General features: G+C 41.8%; 1 protein-coding gene across 5 annotated transcripts in view; it reads left to right on the forward strand.

Annotated features, from left to right (window-relative positions):
• DHODH (dihydroorotate dehydrogenase (quinone)) overlaps positions 1 to 21706 on the forward strand; it is a 186294-nt gene that overhangs the window by 100257 nt on the left and 64331 nt on the right. For all 5 annotated transcript variants that reach the window (XR_011283334.1, XM_069635503.1, XM_069635501.1 and 2 more), the window contains exon 6: positions 14924 to 15037. Coding sequence is in view for 4 of the 5 variants with exons in the window: in XM_069635503.1 (XP_069491604.1) it covers positions 14924 to 15037 (114 nt within the window). In the remaining variant the exon portion in view is untranslated. The remainder of the gene's footprint in view (positions 1 to 14923; positions 15038 to 21706) is intronic.

Raw genomic sequence — 21706 nt, forward strand, 5'->3', positions numbered from 1 at the left:
TGATCTATCGATATGAGATGCAAACCTTCTACCTAGCCACCAACTACAATGCCGGCAAGTGCTTTGAAGCAGCCAGAAGATGATGTATCACTGCACAAATTCCATATAAATGAATAATGCACAGGATGAGGCACTTCGTTCATCCAAATGGCTTAAATGCCTAAAGTAGACCTGCAAATGTAAGATCGAAAGCTGACCCTGCACTTTTTACAATGTATGCAAGATCACAGTGCTTAAGGGGACACACTCTTGTCCAAGTGTTTCTTTCAGCTTTTGTTACCTGTCGTGTTAAATGAAAACTAATTTAAAGAAAGAGGGCTCATTAACTGCAGCCTAGCTAGAAATGGTCATGGGCAGAGTACATCACCGACATCATGTGTCTTGCTCACAACTCTAGCAGTTTGAGCTTCCCCTCCCCGCTGAGTGTTAAATTGATTACAATTGCGTGAGCTTCCTACAGCACTGCCCTGTCAGTGCTACAGAAAGAGTTGTGCCAGCTTCTTCCAGCTGTGCATTGCCAGTGCTAAATCAACCCAGTAGTGCTTTATTAGTCCTGAAGGGTGTCAGCAGGGAGGGGTTACTCCAGTAGTGCCATGTCCATGGCTACAGGATCCCAGCCGCAGTGTCGTCTTCTGACTGCTGTAGGTCTCCAGGATTTATATAACTAATTTCTTGCTACGGGTTAGATCACAGAAACTATGAAACGGGTCACAATTAAAGTCATACTCAAACTGGACAAAGAGTCTGACCAGTGCTTGTCCAATAGACCCATAGCACTACTAAATTAGGATGAGAAAATGTTTGTCAAGATGCTAGCAATACACCAAGGGAAGCTGCTGCTCCCGCAATTTAATGCACCCAGATCAAACTGGCTTTATTGTGGGGAGGTAAGCCTTCGATAACATTAGCAAAATTGCTCATCTGATAGACAATACTATTTCTGGGTCTCCACGGTATCTGCTTGTATTGTCACTAATAAAGCATTCGATATGGCTAGCTAGAGGTTTTAAGAATGGTACTAGAAGAGTCTGAATTTGGGAATAACCTACTGAAGGGGATATTTAGTATATATTTGGAACCCACTGTGAAACTAAAGGCCAATGATGTACTCTCACAGAGCCTGCTACCGGTAAGGAGAACAAGGCAGGTTGCCCTTTCTGACCCCTCCTGTTTGCACTGCTCATAGAGCCCTTAGCCCAATGAGTAAGAAGCAATCTGAACATTCAGGGTATCTGTTTTTGAGGTAAGGAATTTAAAATTTCAATTTCAAGCGCCTGGATGCCCCAGGGTCTAGTGGTGCGCTATATAAATAATAAACTAAACTAAAAATCTCCCTGTTTGCAGAAAATGTTCTGCTCACCATCAAGAACCCTTAAACCTCCACAGTGAAGGTACAAAGAGCTAGAGAGATACATAACCACCTCAAGGTCTCGAGTCAATTACTCAAATAAAATCCCTAGGCATTCAAGTGACTGCAGACTTGGGAAAGCTATATGAATCCAACTACTTAGAAATATTTACTCAAATCAGAGAGTGCATGACAAGATGGAGAACGCCTATCATCTTGCTGCTATACTTGTTTCAAGCCCTTTCAATGCACGTTCCGGTAGTGGAGCTAGATGAATTGCAGTGGGACGTCACAACGTCTGTCTGGTGGCGGAAAACGAGTAGGGTTTCAAGGCTTATCCTGGAGGTGACTTAAACCAAAGGCGGCTTGCAGTTCCTGGACCTTCGATGTATTACTGTGCTGCCCATCTACAAATACTCAGATAATGGTGCTAGGTTGACTCGACAAGACAGTGATGGACGATGGACACAGCAGTGGGGACCATACCACTGTAGCGAGCAATGTGGCTTCCCAGGGGCTCAGACACAAATCCTTGTGTATATAAACAGAGTAACCAGAACAACCTTAGACCGCTGGGATAGATTAGCTACCTCATTGGGATTGACTACCTTCCCATCACCACTCATGCCAATAAATGACAACACAGAATTACACCCAGCCAACTCTGCATGGGCCTTCCAGTCCTATTTCATAATAAGGTGATACAAACATTCCAAGAATGCAAAGCTGAATTTCACTTCACAGAACAAGACCGGTTCCGGGCTTCGCATTTTTATTGCAAGTATGTTTCGACGCTTACCATGACACTCAAAGTTTTGGTCCTTGCCTGCAGAGCCTGTTTATCAGCTTTCAGCATCTGGGGAGAAAACCAAAGGAATCCTACAGTATTTTTACTGCCTTATTTAGAGAGGATCTTGAAGTGGCTCAGCACCCTTCAACCCGGAAGCACCTTTAAGCGCCAACGACGCGCGCGTTTGCGTAAGTGCATGTTGCAAGTGCTGTGGGTTGTTACCGGACTCAAGGGTGTGCATTCCCATTCTCCCCGCTGTATCACATAAAATCCCTCTCGCACATAAAATAACAAAAAAAAAACATATTGACAAAACCCTAGGTGAGGTAATCCAAGCTAAAGCAAGATTCATCACCCGTTGAATACACTCTCCTTTTAAGATATGCTGTTTCAAATTATGTAATTTTTGTGTGGTATTCCTTTTTTCTCCCTACCCCTTGCGACTTGACTATGGTTATAGAGTGTGTAGTGGATTTTGAGTACATTGTCATAGTTGCCCATGCGTTGGCATGATTTGCTATTTCCCAACTTACAAAGAAATTTTGCATTAGCACTGTTTAAACAACAGAGAAATAATATTGCTTGTGAATTTGTAGATTTTAAGCTAGTTATTGTTTGTGAGCCGTAAGACTACCTAGAATTCAACTGAAATATATAATACATTAAGAAGTTGTATTGTTCCCTGCTTATTACACGACTCAAAGTAAGGGGATAAGCTTGTGTGCTATTCGTATACTTTAAAAATCGGCTATGCCGATTAAATGCAGAACTTTTCAATTGCCGATTCCACCGGCGACACTCGCAGAGGAAATTGAAAAGGCTGAAAAATTATGTCTGGCAAAAACTTCTCAGAAAAGGAGATGTGCTAAATCCCGAACAGTAGACATTAGACCTTTTTACACTGAAAAATAGAGGTAACTATAGCCCGGGTTCCAATAACCCATTCCCTCTAATAAATGGTTGTAAAACAGAGTGCGCTACAAGTGTTGGACAATAATGTTCTTCTGATAGACTTTAACCATCTCTCAGACACTCAAATGATAACTGCCCATGAAACTATAGCACAAGTTCTGGTTACAACGAATGTGCCAAAACCTCAACTTTACAAGCAATAGGTGTCCCGATAGCGATCAAAGGTCCCATGACTATAGTCAAAGTTCACGCCAAAGCTGAGCTTGGATCTCACCCCTGTTACGGGTTTGGCAGGGGTGCTCCGAGTCATACTGTAGATAACGATTTACTGGATTTAAACAAAAAAGGGCTGGAAATGCCTAATAATGCTCAAACCTCTGCAAATCTAAATCAAAAGGATTCAGAAGTCATCTTAGTACCTCATACTCCATTCCCTAATTTGCACGACATCTCTCCACTGCTGCAACCTTTACATTTATCTGAATCTCCTATTATGTACAGGTCGACCTTAGGTAGTTCTTCATGTTCTTCAGTTTCGTATGTCAATGCGACACCACGAAGACCTGTAAATTGAGTTTCGATAGATATTACCTTGGGAGTGATGAACACCACTCTTTTATCATTATCGAAATGATAAGAGTCCCTGGAAAACCAGATTAATCTCCAGTCTGGCATTATGTCAAAAATCTCTACTGAACTAGCTGATAGATGCACTGGAAAAAATGAAATTAGCCTTACCGTTAATAATTGAACAATGTATAAATAACCCTAAAAGCACTAGTCTTATGAAGGCCCAATGTCCTATAATCAACCTGACACAGAATAGTGATAAGGAGATAGACACTACTAATAGTCTAGCTGACCAACTCATGAATGGGTCAAAAGAACCATAAACACCTCGCCAGCAATGCCGACCCCAACTTCCTAGTGGAGAGCTTCAACAACGCTATGACAAAGTCCCTAGATACTATTGCACCCATTAAATTACGCAAAAGTAGGCAAAAAGCACACCTCAATACCTGGTTCACCCCCCACCTCAAAGAACTTAGACTCCAAAAATGAAAAACTCCAAGCCACCTGGCGCCACTCGCTTACAGATGAGAATAAAGTCAAATTAACTAACTTTGCTAATGCGTATAAAAAGTAAAATTATCCTCACTAAAAAGAACACGTTTAATGACAAAATCTCAAAGGCCAACTCTAACAATAAGGAATTATTCACCATTCTACGTGAAATGGAATCCCCTAGTTCCCCCACAGATGATGCTACTAAAGACCAGCAATGGTGCACTGACATCCAAAATGCCTTATCAAATAAAATCGCATCCCTCCAAATTAAAATGGCAAACAATAAATTGTTGTTGAAACAGACTGCCTTGCAGCCTCCCTCCACAACTACTGTAGATCGTTCACTCACGCCATTCAGCTTCACCGAAATTTCTGTCCCAGACACTGAAAAAATAACTCTCCTTGAAGCCTTCAAACTGTCAAGGTGACAACTGCCCAGCACTAATCAAGGATGCTGCTAGAGATCTAGCCCTTTTTATTACCAACACAGTGCCTGTTAACCTTAAAGAATCATGGGTTCTCCCACTTCTGAAAAAGCAAACTCTAAACCCTGCCATCCCGACCAATTACAGACCCATTCCTCCTCAAAGTATTTGATCAAGTAGCCTACCTTCAAATCCAGGATTACCTAGAGGTTAATCATCTACTAGGATCACGCCAGTCTGGCTTTCGTCCACAACATGGTACGGAAAAGGCTATAATAGGCCTCAAGACACAAATCGGCGAGCTAAAGGATAACGGGAGAACAGCTGTGCTATTCCTCCTTGATCTATCAGCAGCTTTCAACTTGGTGGACCATGCAGTCTTATGCAACCACCTTGAGTCAGCGGCCCATTTTTCAAGCAATGCTATAGCATGGGTTCAATCCTTTCTCGCGAACCGCACAATGAGTCTTCTCTCCATCAGCGTCTGCAGACCCTATCCAAATTTCCTGTGGTGTGCCACAGGGCTCCTGCGTTTCACCCTCCATGTATAACCTCTTTACTAAGCCCCTCTTTGACAAATTGGACAGACTGGGTGTCACCTACACTAATTATGCAGATGACACCAAGATCCTTATTCCCCTTTCGGGCAATTTTGTCGAGGACACGGCCTTGGTACACAAGATATACCTCCTCATTCATGCATGGATGGCATCTTACGGCCTCTGCCTGAATGACAATAAAACTGAGAACCTGATCCTGGGCTCAGAATCTAACCTAAAAAAGCTTAGTTCCAGCTACACTTCCTTCAATATTGATGGTAACACAATTAAGATGATGCCTGTAGTAAAAACGCTCGGTTTCTACCTGGACTCCACCCCAACACTGAAAAAACAGCTCAACTCCCTAGCATCCTCGACGGCTTACACCTGTAAACTTATTAGAGCCTGTCAACCCTTCCTCTCTGAAATTAGCTGCATCACACTAGCCAATGCACTAATCATGTCCAAACTGGACTATTGCAATGCCCTATATTTGGGCGCCAGCAAATATATTGTAGACAAAATTCAGCGACTTCAAAATAATGCCCTAAGAGCAGCCTTAAACATCCTTAACAGAGAACACATCTCTAACTTCAGACAAGATGCCCGCTGGCTAAAAATAAATGACAGGATCCTCCTCAAAACAGTATTGCTCACCTCCAAGTGCCTGAACAACATAGCACCCCATACCTCACTGAAAAGATAAAGAGAATTGCTACACGACCTACCAGATCAGCCAATGCCCACCTCCTTGAAATTCCGAGATTTAAACAAACAAAAGCAGGTGGATCTAGCTGCCCGGTCAAATCGGCTATAACCTGGAATGCACTTCCCCTAGACCTAAGATCAGAACTACCCTACCTCAAATTTAGACGTAATATGCTAAATTGGCTTCGCACTAATGACCACTAACACTAGGTCATTCTGGATTGACCTCAGGCTCTCGGCAAACAATGTTCCTCAACTCTATTATCATCGTCTTACTGCGGCACTATTGTACCTATTGTATATACTGTATATTATAAATATTGTAACCTAGCCACTATTTTATCTCTACTCTGTATCCTACTGCTCCCCGCGCACCTTTTGAAACCCGCATGCGGTGACCAAGGTCTTGTTTATATTGTATTGATTGTACCTGATGTAACTAAGCTTAAAGCATTCTTATTTCTGTTGCTCCCAGCTACCCATGGATTCGGAGCGCGTTCTCAAATAAATAAACAAACAAACACCTCTATTTACACGCGTTCCTCAACATACAAAAACTTTGTTCAAAATATTTCAAGGAGAAGAAGAGAAGGGGTCAGCAGCGAAACTTGAAGCTAAATCTAAGAATCAAAAAACCTGTTCGAAATCAATGAAAATAGTATCCAGAAAATTCATTAAATTACTGACAACCCCAGAAAAACAGAGATTTTCTTCAAATACAAGGACCATGAAAAAATTAAAAAAAGCTAATGAAGCTTAAAAAAAAAAAAACTAAAAACCTTAGTCCAAACCTGACAATCAATGTGCAACAATAAACTGATGAAAGCAAGGAGCCTTTAGATGACTTGATACAAGCTGCAGAACAGTTGAATCAAGGAGATTGCCCTTTATCTGTGAGACCAGACAAGCTCATGGAAATCAATGGGGATAATCAAATCGGATTGATCCTGAAAGAATATCGCTGAAAGAGCAGCAAAATACAGCCAAATTCCAAACGCTAGAACAACTGAGAAATTAAATTGAAAAAACCCTGAAACAAACTGTAGCCCTACATAATCTAAACAGTGGTTTTACAAACTCCCTATTTACCAACACTCTATGCGAAGATAAAAAGATAAGAACCCTACAATTTGATTCAGAGCTGAATAAATTAGATCGTCAATCTCCTCAGAAGGATGCAAATAATCCCAAAAATCTAACCAAGTCAAAATTAAATTGTCATTCACTAATGCTCCAATGGAGCACTTAACCGTTTCCCAAGTACGCTCTATATAGAGCTAGCATCCTGAATATATTTAGTGATATTCAGTCGCTTCAAGATCTCCAGATTTATGATATAACGCAAGTTGAATTTCTGCAGGGTGCACATTTGAGCGTGGTGAGGTTATGGATCAAATCGGGAGTAATCATGAATATGCTATGGTTGGCTATAGACGAATGACATGAACCTGGCTTCATACTGTCTCACGAATTTAGCATCAATCATCAAACTCCGACAGAGTTTGTGCTCATAGGCAAAATCAAAAATGTTAATCTTTTAATAACTCCTCACTACCAAAGGAGAGTAACACTCTCGAAAATCTGAGATTGGCATGCGTAAGAGAACATCAACACAATAACCCTACCCAATTCCATAATGAACAGGGTAATTCCCCATTAAGGATAAACAGCCACACAATCAACCCAAAATCAAGTACGACTATTTAACCAAACGACAGGACACTTGAGTGTAGTCTCTGACGTTTACTAGACTACATAAAACCGTAAAAATAACTGTACATAACAACCCGTCAATGCTTCGCAAAAATGTTTTAGGCTAGCGAGCTGGAATACGAGGGGCTTTTCCCATCTCTTAAACTGTAAAACAGACACTTTTAATGTGTTTGATATTATTGTATTTCAAGAGACATGGTTTCTGATGCCCCCAGTATGTCCAAATCATGCTTTGGCCCCACTGCCGGCTATTAGAGGTACCTTCGGTAAACCCTCCTCTGGGCTTTTAGTTGCTGTGAAAACTATCATTGGCCTGTGTGTAGTGGCATGGGCAGTTCCAAATCCCTATAACCAGCTAGTCAAAATAAAATCGCAATTCGGGACTATTGCACTACTAAATGTGTATTGGAACCACGGCAGAATATCTGATAACTTGTTTCTGAAAGATGTTGTGCAGATGCTTGATCAGGTTAATGGAGCAGCGCAAATCACCGAAGTAATCATAGTTGGAGATTTAAATATCAAGTGTCTATCATCGAACAAAGTAGACTCGGCAGATGCTACATCAAGATGGCTAGCCTTAATGCAAGAGAGGCAATTCATTATGGTTAATGGGACTTTAAAATACTTTAAAAACTTTAAAAAATTAAACCTAGACCAATGTGGAGACGTGGTAGATCTAGCTCAATTATTGACTATATTTATGTGCAGAGGAAAATGCTAAAGGCACTGACCCTGTTTGAAGTAATTCAACAGTCTCAAATTTATCATGATCTTTTATCGCTAACATGGACCCGGGTGGTACCTATAACTTTGAACACCTATTATACAACAAAATTCATAATATCTGCAGAGAGAAATAGATTTAGGTGGACAAGTGAATCCCTACAACTCCTTCACAATCATCTAACCTCCAAAAATAGAACACTGGAACCGATTTTGGTAAAATCAGATGGTAAATACGTTGTGACTATGAGTATATTCAAAATTCAAATCTTTCCAACAGGAAAACCTTGTTATAAACATAACCACTTCTTCGATCACAATGTACGCCATAAAAAAAGGCAGATGGGAAAAGACATTAGAGCAACTACTAGACTAAATAAAAAAATGTGATTGCCTGCGATTTAGAAAATTAAGACTAAATATCAAAATTGGTGTAAATCATATCGAGCAAATTTATTGCAGCAAGATGCTGAGATTGTGCTGAAAGCTTTAGCGACCAAGAATAGCGGGCACATTTGTCCAACATTAAATAATGCATTCCAGGAGACCCAATTGCCATTTCAAAACAATGCTGTACAGGAACACTCCTGGATTCAATATTATAATGAAATCTATGGTCAAGGAACATAACCGAGAGAATTTAGCACCTAAATTTTGGACTTCCAATGAGACAGTTATTTTTGATAAGCACAACATTCTAATGTTAATGACTAAATTAAGTACATTGAGTGCGCCTGGGCCTGATAGACCTACGCTACGAATGTCGTGCTCAATGCTCACTCAGAGGCCTGGGCTCTAATTCTGCTTGATTTATTTTAACAACATAATACAAACAAGACTTATACCTCCTACTTGGAATAAATCTATAATAATTACAATATTTAAAAAGGGAGCCAGAGATCTTCCCCAGAATTACTGGCCTATAGCGTTACTGTACATTCCCCGGTAAAATCATTCTGAGAGACTTTAATTCCATGCATTTGACTGATAACTTCCAGACAGGGTTCATCCCGGGACTTGGTACAACGATAAAGTTAATAACATTCTTTAATTAAACGAGGACATTTATTAGCAGGTCAACTGGTGTATATGGCCTTTACAGACATTAGAATTGCTTTAGATTCCATCTCTAGAGAATTATTATTTGCAAAATTAGAAGAAGCAAAGTTTCCAAATTACATCTGTGCAAATTCGATTGACCCAAGATGGCCTACTCTCTGTCAATTACAACATACAGAGGGTTAAAATAGGGCTGCATTTTATCAGCAACTCTAACTTTTTTACAGAAGACATTGGTAAAGACCTTAATAATGTGGTATCAGACTCTCCAAAATTAGGTTTAGTGAAGATACCCTGGCTTTTATATGCCGATGATCTGGTTTTAATTTGCAAAACAGCTATAGGATTATAAAACTTACTATCTGCCTTAGAAATGTACCCAAAAAAGAAATGTTTTAATGATTAATTTGGAAAAAACGAAAGTGATCATTTTTAACCCAAAAAAAGGTAAGAAAAAGAGATCAATGTTTATTTGGAAAATGTATAACAACCCTGTTGCAATAGTAGACGAATATCGCGACCTAGAGCTTAACATGAACACTCGTCAGGTAGAGTTATCATATAATTATATTTTGACCCAAAAAAGAAAATCCAGACAGCTGTTTCTCAGGGCAGACTGATGCATAAGAAATATGGTTAATGTACGTATAAACCATTAATTATATTCAATAAGCAAAAAACAGTGCTGATAATCACATATGGAGCCAAGACCTGTTTGTACCAAGGTGTATTATATTGGAGATGTCTAGAAGGAGCCTTTTGGAAAAAAGTGCTGATCTTGCAACCGAGCCAGTCGATGCTTATTATAAGGTAGGAGATAGGATTGCTCTCCTTGAACATAATCTCAAGGTCCAACGCATACATAAATGATTGTATCAGAAGGTGTTACGAAGTAGCAGCCTGCAACACTTAATGAAGTCAAGTGCAAAATGGCCAAGGAAGCACAACTGAGGGGTCCAATCATTAATCCGGTTCAGGAAAAGTGGACTATGGTCCTTCTGAATACTGTGGAGCCCAGAGAATTTGAAAATTGTGAGCGTTTCATCATCAAAGCCTATAAGTGGCTAAGTATTGCATTTGGTGAAGGGACAATTCTGAGGACCGGTTTTAAAATACGAGGACATAGCAACTCAAAGTGCTTTTTGGATTGGCAGCAGTTTGTAGATTGAGTTAATAAGTAAGACTAATCCACTTTAAAAACCCTTTTAGCAGAATCGGAATAATTTTACTGGACAATCATAATAATATAAGCACTCTCGAGTGCTAGTGAGCATCATGTGGGGGAGTGGGATAGATCAAGCCCCAAGTCCCCAGTACCATCAGAGATGCTGCACTTGGAGCGACTCCCAGAACATTAAAGATGGCAATCGATGCAAGGAGCAAAGGATTGACTGGTCGAAAGGGATGGGATCTGCCGGCAGACCGTTTAAATCGTCAACATGAATGCAAAACAGAAAAGTTACAGTAGTTGGCAATATGTTGTTCCCAGAGTATGGGTGAACCTGCGCCAAAAGACGTACATTTTGCATTACAACAGAAACTCCAATCAGCACTTGCTATGCCAGAATCAGCAAAACAAGTTGTGACGTTGTTCTTGAAATTCAACTAATTTCCTGTCTATCAGTTATATGTGACTAGTTCGCTCTAAACCATCACAAAGCTGACAAGGTGCCACTGTTGGTAGGAAGTCACATTTATTTCTTGCTGCTTGGCAGGTATTAACCAAAAATTATCCAGCCTAGTGTTCAACTTTAAATATGAGATTATCATCCTGCAGGACAGCCGCTGATGAAGGCCAAAAGGTGAGGAATTTCGGCATCCCCCAGGTCTCTTGCAGGGCTGAAGCGTCGCAGAGTTGAGACCTGTTGCTTAAAGCCAAAACATGTAATGGTAGTCAACGTTTTTTCAAATGGCAACTAAATTAGAATCATACATTTCTATGCCAACTGTAGATATCCTAGGGATTTTTCCACATTTTTGTAGAAACTCAAAGAGGAGACTATTGCAAGCAGAAAATTAACATACATCTATTAGATGTATGGACATGAACGTGAAAATGGTTTCCATGGGGAGAGGTCTAAGCTATCCAGCATGAAACGTTAAGTGCCCGCAACATTCCAATATGGAGTTATAGTTTACTCAAATTCGATGTCAAAGGTTGTTGGTTATCTGAATTTTGTAGCAAATTTGATCTATTCTCTGCCACAACACTTACATCTGAATATACACAATGTCAAACATATAAAGCCAGAGGAGGAAGTTCAGTTATCAATATTATATTTCCAACTGAAAAGTAGACCAACTATAAGAACCTAGAAGCAATTTTCTCAGAGTTGAGCGTGACAACAATCCTCTGATTCTGCATAGGAATAAGTTCAATGGTGTCATGATTAATTGGCCAAATGAGCTGGAACCAAGGTATGCTCTGACAAATAATCTTGGTCAGTTGGGGGCAACGTCTCACTTGAAGTGAGTGAAACTAAATTTGTCCCAATAAATTCATGGTCATCGGAACCAAATGTTATGAATGGGGCAGAAATGAGAACTGTATGACCAGTTATTGTGCTCTTTATTACTGGTGATATCAAAAGAAAATTGCAAAGAAAACCCACATTTTTTGGGTTTGCCAAAGAATGTGCCGAAACTAAGTTTGAAATGCAATAAGCCATTAAGTAAGGTCTCGGATCTGATGCAAGTCCCTCTCTGATAAAGAGATTCAAATTACTTTCAACCTTCAAAAAGAAGGAATTTTTGAGTAGACGTTGGCAGCAACTGGAGAGAGCTTCCATCAAAAATGACTTCCAAATTTTTCCGGAAATAGCCCAAGGTATAGGCCAATTATATCATGTGTTGAAGCAAATTTTTCGGAATGAAAATGGATAGATCCTTTTAAAGAGATATGCACAGTGATCCATCTCTGGATGGACACAATACAAACAGCCAGACTATAACAACCGTAAATAATAGTTGGGAATACAAAGGCGAAATCTACCCAATTCTTTGTGCAACACGATGATGATGATTGAGCCATTACAGGGTGCCTCCTCATGCAACATTCGCATTACAACAGATCAAACTAATAAATCCATCAACCATTTATCCATGGGGAAAACTACAAATCGAAACATGATTACCCCAGAAGTCTTTGGTTACCCTAGGTTGGTTCGTTCAGCTGTTTAAGGTAGTCTTACATGTGTTTTTTTTCAAGAATTTTTCAGTATTGTACCAAAACATTGCAAACCATCACTGCAAATCTTATTTCATAGATTTTCTTTTTTTTAAACGGATAACACTGCCTGTATATGTGGGGGGTGGGTTAAGGTGATAAATGTGGGTGGATATTGGAGGGCTATGGGGGGGGTCTCCCTCTGGTATATATGCAGGGAAATAGGTTAAACAATTGATGTAATGGGATTCGCAGTGATTTTTTTCAATGTTTTCATGCAAAGCTGCAATTTTCGTGATTCCTGAAAAAATTCTGTGCATTTTACTTTTGTACAGGAAATGTTCAATTAATGCACTAATCTCATATAGACCAGTTAGTCTAATTGATATTGACTATAAAATCTTCAGCCAAGTCATACTCGCTGAATTAAATGACTGGACCAGCACTTCAGCAATTTTGAATCTGGCGCAGGGTGGTTTCCGGCTGGGCTTGTCCGAGATAAATCATTTTTTATCCTTGATGCATTTGATTTATAGGTATGCCTTTAAGAAAATGTTGACTTCCTTGATTTTTATTTTGTCTGCCTTCAATCCTGTGGTAAGAAAGAGGTTATAGTTCTAATTGGCAGAATGGTGTATAGATAAGCATGTTAAACATAATTATGGCCCTATATTCCAAGACCACCACAAAGGTTTATTTTGGCCACAGGAGGAGATTAGCAAGAAAGATTGCATAATGGGTTTCAAGCCAGACTACTTATTAATGCTGGTTCTTTTCTGTCTTTATATAAGTGACATGCTAAATTAGCCTAAGATGTGTGGTCCATTGCTGGCAAACCAGAACCCAAGCTTCTGTACGTCGATAGCTCGGTTCCATTAGCCTGGACACGTAAGGCCCTTAAAGCTTAAGGCTGCAGCAGATTATTTTACCTTGAATCATTTAGTTCTGAATAAGACAAGGTCTAAAGTAATGGTTATAAATGGACACTCCAGCACGTAGCTCAAACATCGATTCATGCTGGAGGGGTAACAGATTGAGCAAGCCGTGTCCTTTCCATACTTGGCAGTTTCTTTGTCATCAAACCTCTTTTGGAAGTCCCACAATGATCTGACATTGAAAAAGGTGGATATAGTAACAAGAGACAACGTTTTATGAGAACCTTGGACTCGAAGTAGAAACCGTCTTCAGAGCAAAGTTTGGCAGTGACAGGCCTATGAAGCAGAGATATGGGGGCTGGACACAAATACCCTCAGAGTTGGAATCAATGAACAAATGTTTTGAAAGCAGCATCTACTATTCCACGAGGGTTCCCGAGTTCAGCTCTGCAAACCAATGTTGGCTTTTCCCCCCATCAAATGAAAATAATAAATAGTCCTGCTAGACATGCAGTGAAAAGAGCAACGGGCATGGCTTGGAAGGTGCATTTTTCCCTGTCGTTGAATTAAAAACTACAGGAAGCAAGTAGTGGAACATCTTTTCACTCTGGGCATGGCAGGAATTGTATCAACATGTCTGCAATAGAGACAGGTCTTTACTCACCCAATTAAAACCTAAATAGACTGAAACTTGATGGGGAAATGGCACAATTAGCTCAGCTTAGTTGGGCTGATGTTTTTTGTGGCCAGCCATATCTAAAGGTTTTGACTAAACTGCACCAAAGACACTTTTTTACGCAGGCCAGAGAAGATCATTTGGCTCTTGGTAGAAACCTGAAGAACTGGGACATTGCAAAGGACCCAACCTATAAGGTACGTCACACAGAAGCTGTGACTTTTCTCCAATTGGTCTTCAGTTTCCTGGGATACAACCATCTATAATCACATTGTCTAAAAGGCCCTCTCTCTGAAAGGTAGGCTTGAGACGATCATGTGGCGGCAGTACTGTTTCTTCTGGGGACTTTGATCAGAATATCACCAAAATGAATGTTTCATTCATCCGCAGTGCTTGGAAAATCAGATAGCCGCAAACTAAAATCTAAGCTCCCAACGGTTGCTCCATTGGGGCTGCGAGGCTTGGTCTTTTGTATGGATTTATCTCAAGAATGACTTCTCTGTTATTGCTCACGTGGGATGTAAATGTTTCAAATATTTAAAAAACAGTGGCTTAAGGGAAATTTTAAAACAGTTTAAAAGTTTTGATTTTACAGATGTTTATTATGGTTTCCTTTATGTTCTGTCTCACACAAGGGTCAAGGAGCCAAAGTGTTGCTAATACAAATCTGAAATTTGTACTTAAAAACCTGGACTCTATATCATTACTCCAGTAATTGACAAATTCTAGCCTGCTATTTAGGATACAAAATAATGTAAATGAGTGTCTGTCCTATTGTAATGTAGTAGTGTACCAATCAGTGGCTCGTTACACACATTTAACTTGAATGCTTGATGTACAAATAGCTACCAGTGCACCAAGTGGTGAAGACTGATATTGTGTATGTATTTGCTGCTGATCCTGTTTCTCTTGGTGCAGGTAAAAAAGGAACGGGATGCACTGAAGTGTGAGCAGAGACCAGCTCTACTTGTGAAGATTGCACCAGACCTGACAGCCCAGGATAAGCAGGACATTGCCAGCGTTGTGAGTGAGGTTAGTGAGACTTTAAAGACTAACCTATTGGGTCACATCTGGGGGGTTTTCCCAGGCTTGAGGGTGCTTTATGTTTTTGTTCTGATTGGTTCATAAGGTGTGCAAACACTGCTAGTACTATGCTTCATTTAGACCACATAGGGCTTCAGGCAGCTCGCAACCAAAATTTGGTTTCCAGGCATCCTTGTTGATTGTAGCCACATTGCAGTAACCAAGAATCCTTAAGTGGTTGCATCAATTGCCCAAGCTTGAGCATCTTATAATGTTTTGACTTCAGCACGTGTTGCTGCATTTTGGATAAGAGTGCTGAAGAAAAAGCCTGTGAAAGTTTGAAAATCAGAGGTTGTTGCTGTATGTTGCTTTGTAGATTGCAGTTGCCCCTCCACTACGAGTCCTGTAGTGAAGAAAGTCCTCTTGGAGGGAATGGGGGGAGTCTTAATTCATTCCAATCCGTGTAAGAACGCTGCCCATTGCCAGTAGGTGCTTTGATCTCACGGAAACTATGCAGGCAATAGTGTGATCTGTACACTGTTGTACTGCATACCCCAAACACTAAATTCATGTTTGGACGTTTCGCACCTTTACCAAGCCTGTGGTCTGCTTTCCTCTACAGGTTTAGTAGCTCCAAACAATTTCTAGAGGGGGGCTAATTATTATTATTAGTATACTTTAAGGTGTTTTAGTCAACAACAAAAAAGTTACACACACAAAGAAGGAATACAAACAAAAACATGACTATATACAAAGAAAAATAAAACAAAATGCATCTTTTATCCTATAGTCCACTTACTAGAGTAGTATAGGATATAAAGTAATAAACAAACATTGAATGTATACTCAAAACCAATAAAACAGAGCACAAGACAATAACATGCAGGCCAATGCAAAACAAAACACAATACATTATTACATCCCCCAATGTGGCTTTTGTCAGCATAACTACATGTGGCCAAAATCAGATTAGATTAAATTTGAGTAGGGCAGATTTGCTAGTTATCTCCTGTCCTGAGACCTCCTGCCAGCTGTCGAAGGAAACCCATCTACAGTATAATGCCAGATGTAAACTGGATGCCATCTACTGTATAATGCCAGATGTAAACTGGATCCAAAAGGCGCTCTCACTGATTGAAGCTACATTATAAACATATTCGGCAAGATTTGACAAAACAGATTTTACCATACCAGGGCACTCGGTGAGGACATAACCTTGCAGTTTCTAAACCGTTAGTATTTTTACAGGCACAACAGATCCTCTCACTCTGCATCATTTTTAAAGCTGGTCCAATGTTAGCCAGCACAGGCAGCCGGTTTAGTCTGAACAGCAATACAAACCTGTGGAGGTTTCTCGAGGGACAAAGCATTAGATATCTTTGCAGCACTCCCATGGTATACAGCATATATGGAACATGTTGGTATGATTTGAGCCCCTGCAAGTGTGTGTAATTATTTTTCCGGTTCCAGTCAGTTAGTTTGATTTTAAATTCCTTGCAAAACCCGTGAATCCAAGCTCCCATTTTGGCAACCATTTGATTAACTTAAGCAAATGCAAAATGGACTTTACGTAATGGTGGTGTTTCTCTGCTCATTTCATGTCCAGAGCCCATAATCTCGGTAAAGGGCATTGTGGATTGCTCAAAGCATTTATGTACAGCAAGCCACGTTTCATAATTACCATCGCTTCCATTGAAATGAGACCCAATTCCAGGCGTAACACCTCTATGGGCACACAAGATGGCAAGCCTAAGATGCTACGCCAGAAATGGCCCTCTGTCCTAACAATCCACAGCATGTCAGTCATTGTAGGGGCTTAAAGACCATAGATGACAGCTATAGCCCGCAGAGCTCTTAATTAAAGTTAACAAGTAATGCTGTTAACTGGGCTGCTTTCCTTTTCTTTGCAGCCCCACCCTCCAGGAAGTTCCTTTTTAAACTCAAGTTCAGCTCCCATGCAGCGGTAGCTGTCTGTATGTCCTATTCTGGTCTCCATAACGAACAACTCTAGACTGACAATTTCCTTTGTTTAAATAACACTAGTTGTTTTTTTGGCAGTTGATGGCAAGGCGATTCTCCGTCGTGTATTTCCACAGGCCGTCAGCAAGTTTTCTCATGCCCCTGAAAGCAAAGTCCATGAGCACAAGATCATCAGGGTAGGCTAGGTACTTTACATGAGCGGTAGGGATTTTAGGCGGACATGTTTCCAATTTCCCAAGATATTCAGCTAGATCCACCAAATAAAAATGAAAAAAAAGGGGTGAAAAAACACACCCCTGTTTTACGCCCCTAGAATTAACTATAGGGCACAGTAATGTACCCTTATTATCCAGCCTAACCCAAACACTGTTGTTGATGTGGAAGAGTTTCAGAAAGAATAACAATACAGGAGGGCAGCCCAAAACGTCCAGCTTAGACCATTATCACTCCCTGGTAACTAGATTGTAGACAGATTTAAAATCCATGAACAATGTACACAAGCCATGGCTTTCTTTGTTTCTCGTATTATCTATCAGGTCCATGGCTTTTAAGTTATGGATTGTGGAGGAGCCCAGTCGGAACCCAGTTTGAAATCTATCCAGAATATTACTGGCCCGAACCCATTTCTGAAGATTATCAAGGATAAATGAAGTGAACAGTTTGCCCGAAAGATCGATCATGGCTAGCAATCGATAGTTCTCAGGGAGTGCCCAGTTGCCTTTTTTAAAAACCTGGATCAAAATCGCGATTTGCCAGGAAACCGGTATAATGCCTTCAGTCATTACTTTCCGGTAAAGTATATCTGGTATCTTTACCCAGCGTTCCGGGTCACACTTTACAATTATGGCTGCCAGCCCATCTGGGCCAGGTGATCTAGATGCTTTGAGTTAATTTATTTTGCTGACAATGTTCTCTTCACTAATCATGAATCGGGCCTCCTGCCAATTATCTTCTTCAGGGTTGCTTGTCTCAGCCGGGATAGTTTCAATATGACGAATCCACGAGACCTCGCTCACTGGGTTAATGATCTTTTTATTGACATTACCCTTGGCTGCACCTACTGCTTGCCATAGCTTTCTGGTATCCCCAAAGCATAACACTTTGACAATTTTTTGCCATGCATGCAGTCTCAGAGATTGACGCCACCATCTAACCCGTGCTCCGTATTTTTTTTTTTTTTAACTATATTTTTATTGACATAGTACATACAAGGTAGGGTGCAACGGCAAACCCCACCGACCATACAATAGGCTTACAGACAAGGATGTCAACGTTTTTATCTTTAAATCCCATTCCCCTACCCCCCACCCTCCCCACCCCCCCAACTTTGCAACATACCAAGTTTTGAGGTTTTTGCAGGTTATAGAAGCTGCAGAGAGAACTTTCGAACATCGTTGTATGCATTTGTTATACAATTTGACATTGTGGGAACAGCGCGGTTCTGAGCAAAACGAGGGTCAGTCTCCAGTTCTAGGGCCGGTGCTGGGATAAGCCCAGAGGATACATAATAAGACATATCTTTACAGTCGCATAGAGACACATGCGTCATGGAGGAGAACTGCGGTCCATTCCTGTGTGAAATCCGAGACTTTATCATTTTTCACTGCTGTAAGTTTTTCATACGTAAAAATGACCCTTAGTTTACAAAGCCATTCCTCCTTGGTTGGTGCTAAGGCGCTTTTCCATTTTTGGGCCAATGCTAGCCTCCCCGCCCTCAGCATAGCCCCGATGACCCTCGGGAATGCACTCTGTTCCGTTTCCGGCATGGGAGTACCCAGGAGGATTTCTAAGGGGAGTAGCGATGGACTGAACCCCTCTATATCCTTAATCCAGCTGAGAAGCTCCGACCAGTACACCTGAATAACCGGACATCCCCACCACATATGGAACCATGTGCCCCTTTGGTGACATAACCTAGGACAGTAGGGGGATACTTCTGCGAACATTTTGGAGAGGGTGGCTGGGGGGCGATGCCAGGAGTGGAGAATCTTGAAGCTGTGCTCCATGGCTGCGGTGTACAGAGTACCGGTAAATATAGTTTTGAAAATTGCCCTCCATGTGTGGTCATCCAACGTCATGCCCAGCCTTTCTTCCCATATTCGTTTGAAGGGTTGCCTACCCTCCAAATTAGCCGTTATCAGAGTACTATAGAACTTGGACAGAGAGCCCTTTCGAGAGACACTTTTAGCTATTACTTCTTCAAAGGGGGTGAGGGGGCGGTTTAGGTTGTCAGCCCACCGAGGGTGAGTCAGGATTCCCTTCAAATGCAAATACTCAAAGATCGATGGTGGTTTGTCACCCAGTGCTTCGGTCAATTGTTCGTAATCTATGAAGCCCTCCTCGCGGGAGAGTTGGGAAACTCTCTCCAAACCCATATCTGACCAAGCTTGAGTGTCGCGGAAGCCTCTGGTGTCTAGATTGATAGGGGGACCCCATAACGATGTTAAAGGGGACGGCCAGGATGACAACATTTTGTTATCTTTATTCGGTTTCCAGACTGCCCATAAGACTGCTAGTGTGGGGTGCTCTCTAAAATGGGAGGGGATGGTTTTAGGGGAGGCCCATAGTAGATCTCTAACTTTTTCGGGTGGGTATGGATATCTTCTATGTATGTCCAATATGTCCTCATATCCTCTCTCATGTGCTCCATCATCACCCGGAGCTGAGCTGCTTTATAGTATAGTCTGAAGTCGGGAAGGGCGAATCCACCGTGAGACTTCGGAAGGGTCAAGGTGGAAAATTTGACTCTTGCTCTCCTCCCGTCCCATATAAACTGGAGGACTCGGGCATGTAAAACCTCGAAGAAGGATTCAGGAATGACCACAGGGAGGGCTGCAAAAAGATACAATAAGCGAGGTAAGATATTCATTTTAACCGTTACCATACGGCCAAACCAAGAGAGTGTAAGAGGCGCCCAGCGTTTGAGATCGCTGCTAATTTTGGCCAAAATCTCTGGGAAGTTACACTGATATAGTAGCGAAAGGTTCCTAGGAACGCAGGTGCCCAGATACCTAGTGGACACTCGTTCTATTCTCACTCCCAATAATTCCGAGCGATCCCCAATGTGTTGGTCCCCGGGACCCATGGGCATAATACTAGACTTGGAGGCGTTTATCTTAAGCCCCGAGAAGGCCCCATAGAGATTTATAAGATCGAATAATCTAGGTAGTGAGACCTGGAGGTTGGTTAGATACCGCAAAATATCGTCGGCAAATAGAGAGAGTTTAAAATCGCAGTCGCCACAGCGTATCCCTGCAATTTCATGGTCCGCTCTGATCGCTATGGCCAGGGGCTCCATTGCCAGAGCGTATAGAAGGGGGGAAAGGGGACAGCCTTGCCGGGTTCCTCTAGATAGGGCCAGGGGTTCCGACGTGCCACCATTGACCAAGACTCTTGCCGTGGGGGTATTATATAGTGTCGAGACCCACCTACAAAAATTCTCCCCGAGGCCCATTTTCTGGAGAACTCTGCCCATATAAGGCCACTCGACTCAGTCGAGGGCCTTTTCAGAGTCTAAAGCTAGCAAGTAGCCCTCTACCCCCTGCCTCGAGGCCTCATACATGAGGCCTAGGGTCTTCCGTATGTTATCGGAACCCTGGCGTCCCGGGATAAACCCTACCTGGTCTCCATGTATTAGTGAGGGGTGGAGTTTCGCCAGTCTGTTCGCCAGAAGTTTGGCCAGGATCTTGACATCCACGTTAAGAAGGGAAATGGGGCGATATGATTGACACTGGGAAGGGTCCTTCCCCTCTTTGGGGATTACTACTATCAGTGCTGACATCATCGAGAGTGGGAGGGTGCCCTGATCAAGTGCCGAGTTAAACATTTTGGCCATAAACGGGGCTAGCGTTGACCGATAGGTCTTATAAAACTTGACTGTGAACCCATCGTCGCCTGGGGCTGTTCCACTCTTCAGGGTATCTATTATCTCCTCTGGGGATACAGGGAGATCCAGTATGTCTGCTTTTTCGGGTGAGAGGCCGGGAATCGGGAGGGAGTCCAAAGAGTTGTCGATCTCGGTTCCGTCCCCTGCGTATTCCGAGCAGTACAAGCGTTCATAATGGTGCCGAAAGTGTTCAGCTATTTTATTATCTCTTACAGTTGACTCCCCTCCCGGTGGCCGGATGGAGTTAACCCTCCTACTATTTCTGAGCTCCCGGAGCCTCCAAGCTAATATTTTATCTGCCTTTTCCCCTTTTTCCATGTACTTCTGTTTCAGGAAGGACAGCTTTTTTTCTGTTTGTCCCACCTGGAGGTCTGCCAGGCTTGAGCGCAACCTTTGGAGTTCCTCCCACTTTCCGGGGAACATTTGTGTTTTTAGTTTCCCACCCGGTTGGATAGCCTCTATCTTTTTCCTCAATAATTTCTCCTCTTTGCCCCTCTCCCTCTTTTTTCTTGAACCTGTCTCGATGAGAATGCCTCTAATGGTCGCCTTGAAGGCCTCCCAGACACCCATAACTCCGACCTCCCCATTGTTGTTTATAGAGAAGTATTCTGTGATAGCTGTAAGGAGGAATTGCCGTACCTCTTTGTCGTGCAGAAGGAGGTCGTTACACCTCCATAAGGACCCAGGTGGCGGGGCCGGGGGCACACCCATTTCTATTCTAACCATGTCATGGTCTGTCCAGGGAACCACCTCTACCCCTGATTCCGTGACCTCGCCCCGGAGCGTGGCGTCAACCAAGATATAATCAATAC

The sequence above is a fragment of the Ambystoma mexicanum genome, chromosome 1q (assembly GCF_040938575.1).
Source record: "Ambystoma mexicanum isolate Mex_15411 chromosome 1q, UKY_AmexF1_1, whole genome shotgun sequence".
Taxonomy (NCBI): Eukaryota; Metazoa; Chordata; class Amphibia; order Caudata; family Ambystomatidae; genus Ambystoma; species Ambystoma mexicanum.